This window comes from Entamoeba dispar, genomic scaffold, assembly GCF_000209125.1.
Source record: "Entamoeba dispar SAW760 scf_1105229459231 genomic scaffold, whole genome shotgun sequence".
NCBI lineage: Eukaryota > Evosea > Mastigamoebida > Endamoebidae > Entamoeba > Entamoeba dispar.
In genome coordinates, this window is record NW_001853589.1 from 1 (window position 1) to 4,357 (window position 4,357).

Here is a 4,357-nt window from a genome sequence, read left to right on the forward strand (position 1 = left end):
TAAAACAATAAATGTTCTTAATGAATTATTTCTTTGTTGTTCAATTAGACAATAAAATGATTAAAAAATTGGTTCATGAATAAATTTAGTAACTCTTTTCTTGTATTCACAATTTAGTACTATTATATATTCTCATTAACAAACAACTGAAATTAAAAAAAATATGTTTTATTAATGATTTGAGTATATTTATAAGTTATTATAAAATTCAAAATGAATAAACTTCATAAATATGATATTAATATTTTTAAGTGATTAAATTTATTTATTTGAAATTTGATTTGCTACTTATTTTGTTTTTTGACATTTTATTTATCAAAATTATTCATTTTTTTATTTCTTCAAAATCAAATTGATGCTTTGTGGTTCTTTGAAGAAGATAAAATTTTATTTAGTTATATATTGGTTGAAATTATTAATGGATCGATTTTGTTGTTATAGAATTTAGCTAACAACAATCAGGTTATGTAGAAAAACAATTATGAAAAAAAAAGAAAATAACAAAACAAATTCATTGATAAGTGGAATAATTATCACAAAATGTATGAAAATAAAAAATAAATAAGTTAATAAGAAAAAAAGAAATAAAACATTAATTTAATAAAAGATAAAAGTTATTTTTAATCATATATAATTTTATAATAGATTGAAGAAATAATAATAACTTAAGAATGATAAAGTAATTTATTAATCATATAAAGACAGAATTCATAAGTTTAAACAAATTGTTTAATCTTCATTTTCTAACAAATACTTATATATTTAAAGATATAATATAATAAATAATCATAATTTTATATATAATACAAAAATATTAATATAAAACAATGAAAGAAATAATAATAAGTAGATAAAGAAGATAAAAAATAGAAAATATTAATAAGAATTTATTACATTAACATAATAAATAAAATAACAAGAATCATTATAATGAATTATATTTTTATTAATATTTCAACAATTAAAATATAAAATTAATTATTGACAATATCTTTTATATAAAGTTTATTTAATTTAAAACATAAAATACAAGAAAATAAATTAACATAGGTAATAAACCAAATACAAGATTTTTTATATTATTATATTAACTTAACAAAAAAACAATAAACAAAAGAGAATAAGATTTCTTTTTACTAAAATTATTTATCAAATGAAATATTAATTAATAATAATTTATTAAATTTTATTTGACTTTGACTGTTATCTTTGATTCAATAAAAAAAATAGAAAATAAATAAATAAAGAGTTAACATAATAATGAATGAAGTGAATGTGTAAATTGAATTCCTTGGAGATGTGATTCATGAATAGAACATAATTTATCTTGGTCATCTTCAAGAAATATATTATCAAAAGATTTGAATAATGAATTGATAACCATTTTATTAGTAACTCTTACAATAGCTTTGTAATAATCATTATCTTGTTTCAAACAGAAAAATTGGTCATAAAAACATGAAACACACTTCTCTATCCTATTAATTAATTCATTTGAAGAAAATGTCATAGGAATATTATTAATAACAATAACACTTTTATATTCATCTACATCTTCACCTTCATTTAAACCAATTCCTTTGATTTGATTAATAGATTCACTATAATTAACAAGATGAGGTGTTCCAACACTTTCATTTCCAATAAATCTTTTACTTAACTCTTCACCAACAACAGTTGGTTTTGGTAATGAAATAGTAAAAGATTCATTTGTTATTTCATTCATTATTTCTTTTGTTTTAATTGATTCATCAATTAGTTTAATCATTTCATGTGGTGGTGGTAATCCAATAAGATCATTAGGTAATTTTAATGCATTAACACAACGTAAAATGAGTTGTTGTCTAATTCCACCAGGTCTGGATGGTTCAATTTTTATTTTTCTTCCTTTCATTTCAAAATGGTTTAACTTTTCAATTGCTTTCTGTGCATTTCTTAAGTCATAATATTCAATAAATTTGTGATGTTTTTTATTTGGTGTCTCACGAATTTCTTTGATATCTCCATATCTTCCAAACACATCTTTTAATTGTGTATTTGTGATTGAATATTCAATGTTAAATACTACAATTGTTCCTTGATTTTGTTCATTATCATTTAAAACATCTTTTGCAATTGCATATGATACTGAATATTTATTTTGTAGTAATCTATATACTGTCTTTACATCTCTTAGATCAAAGTATGAAATAAGAATAAAATGATATGAGTTTAAACATTTATCATAAACTGCTTTGATTGTTCCACTTCCTTTGATTTTGTTTTTAATGTTTTCATATTCATTTCTACAAATCCCTGAAACAAATATAATTCTACTTGGATGTTCACCACACTGATATTCTTTTAATGCTTCTAATTGCCTTCTAAGTGTTATCAATGAAGTAGAATGTTGTTGTGTATTTTCATGTAAATTCATTGAATTGGTATTTTTATTTGATTTATTACACTTTTTCATTGTGTCTTTTTATTAATTCAATCATTTATTTATTATTTTATTCTTTTCTTTCTTCAACTTTGTTTTAATGTTGTTACATGTTTTATTCTCATTTCATGAATTTAAACAAAACCAATATCATAAATCATCTGAGACATAATGAAGATATCATTCATTAACCATTCAATCACTATTCTTTTATGTTTTAATAAATCTTATTCAAATAAACTAATACTAGATATAGAAATTTGTAAGTCATAACCACTTCAATATGGACAAAATGATTTAAGAATAATTCAATAAATAAATTAAAGGATGTGTTATGTTTGTAAATAATGAAAAGAATTGATTGAATGAACATGTTTTATTTTAAAGAAAGATGAAAAAATGAAGATAAACAATGAGTGTATGATTTAGATATGAATTCAATAATAATATTCAATGAAGAAATTATATAACAATTATTCACATGAGATTAATAATTTCATGTTGATAAATTTCTTTTGATATAATAAAATTGATTTGACAATAAATAAATAGATTATAATTTGGTTTCTTTCTTTGGTTATAAAGAAGGATTGAAGTTATTTGAAGTGTTGAGTGTTTAGTTCATTATTTAGTGTTCATTTGAAAAGATAACTGATAAAATATTCAAAAAGATTTCAATGAATAAATTGAGTAGTGTATTTGTCATTAGTTTCATAATCAATATCTCTATTTTCATCTTCAGACTTTTTAAACATAGTACATATTGTTTGACAATGATGGTTTGTGATAAAAATATTCTTTACAGTATCAAATTCATCAGAATATTGAATGAAATAATATTTACTTGGTTTGCTATGAATAACTTCTGCTTTAATTATAGTGTATTCATTGTTTGTTAGTATAACAAATACATTTTTCATTATCACCAAATCACTAACACTTTCACTGCTTTGACACCACAGAAAATGGTTGAATGCTTCTACGCTTAAAACACCTCCATAAACTTCCATACTTTTTATTCCTAATTTATCTCTAATTCCACTTCCTTCTTCGTTGATTGCTTGAATTATTTGTGTTTCTGCTTCTTCATGATACATTTCAATTATCATTTTTTCCTTTTTATCAATCAAATCCTTCACTTCTTTAAGTCGTAATGTTCCTCCTTGATTCATTTGATTTGTTACAACAAACATCTGACTTCCTTCACAATTTACTCGTTTCATTCGATGTACTTTCTCATCTTTAAGTCGACTATTATACATATCAACATATTTATTGTATTGTTCTGATGCTTTGACTAATAGTCCAATGGAATCAAGATAATCCAAATAACTTTCATTATAAAAATATTCACTTTGTTTGTATTGTTTGATTACAATAGGAATATCATTGTTGTCAACTTTTATACTTCCTTTGATAGTAATTCTTTTTCCTTTATCATTGATAATATTCTTCATTGTGATTTGACATGGAATAACTCTGTATTCTTTTGTTCTACTTGCAAATATTCTCATCTTCTCATATTCCTCAAATATTGGTGTAATAAGAACTCCTTCGAGTTTTGTAACTTCTTCCATACAATTTCCTTGTATGTATGATGGTGGAATAAACCATTTTGGAGTAGTGGTAAATCGTTGTAATTTAACATCACAAATGGATCATCATAGAATTTATTAGGATGAATGCATTGGAAAATAAAATATGGTTTTTGATTGAGACTGTTAATGATAGTGTTTTTCATTTGATCATTAATTTCATAATGATAGGAGTATTGTATTACTAAATCACATTTAGGAGGTATTTTTGTTAATGTAAATTGACTAGTTGGAAAAAAGTAAATAAAGAAAGACTGTTCAGGACAAACTTGAATACTTTGTTTTATTATTTCAATAAAATTGTCAAATGACTTCTCTTTACAAATTATTTCTTCTGTTC

At 22.1% G+C, this 4,357-nt stretch overlaps 3 protein-coding genes across 3 annotated transcripts, besides 7 other annotated features; all 3 read right to left on the reverse strand.

Moving 5' to 3' along the window:
• Nucleotides 1-149: 149 nt before the first annotated feature.
• Nucleotides 150-271: a sequence feature (AT_rich).
• A 210-nt stretch (nucleotides 272-481) lies between these two features.
• Nucleotides 482-612: a microsatellite.
• Nucleotides 613-614: 2 nt separating this feature from the next.
• Nucleotides 615-644: a sequence feature (AT_rich).
• A 126-nt stretch (nucleotides 645-770) lies between these two features.
• Nucleotides 771-952: a microsatellite.
• A 7-nt stretch (nucleotides 953-959) lies between these two features.
• Nucleotides 960-1,192: a sequence feature (AT_rich).
• A 24-nt stretch (nucleotides 1,193-1,216) lies between these two features.
• Nucleotides 1,217-1,246: a sequence feature (AT_rich).
• Nucleotides 1,247-1,249: 3 nt separating this feature from the next.
• On the reverse strand, nucleotides 1,250-2,416 carry EDI_132160 (uncharacterized protein; the record flags this gene model as incomplete). The annotated part of the gene is made up of 1 exon (XM_001735509.1): nucleotides 1,250-2,416. The coding sequence occupies one exon, from the start codon at nucleotides 2,414-2,416 to the stop codon at nucleotides 1,250-1,252; it is 1,167 nt and encodes a 388-aa protein (XP_001735561.1).
• A 12-nt stretch (nucleotides 2,417-2,428) lies between these two features.
• Nucleotides 2,429-2,520: a microsatellite.
• Nucleotides 2,521-3,096: 576 nt separating this feature from the next.
• On the reverse strand, nucleotides 3,097-3,879 carry EDI_132170 (uncharacterized protein; the record flags this gene model as incomplete). Its single annotated transcript, XM_001735510.1, has 1 exon — nucleotides 3,097-3,879. One exon carries the CDS (start codon nucleotides 3,877-3,879, stop codon nucleotides 3,097-3,099), a length of 783 nt encoding a protein of 260 aa, XP_001735562.1.
• A 53-nt stretch (nucleotides 3,880-3,932) lies between these two features.
• On the reverse strand, nucleotides 3,933-4,271 carry EDI_132180 (uncharacterized protein; the record flags this gene model as incomplete). Its single annotated transcript, XM_001735511.1, has 1 exon — nucleotides 3,933-4,271. A coding segment is annotated over one exon (339 nt), but the record flags the coding sequence as incomplete, so codon positions are not given.
• Between the last annotated feature and the right edge of the window lie 86 nt (nucleotides 4,272-4,357).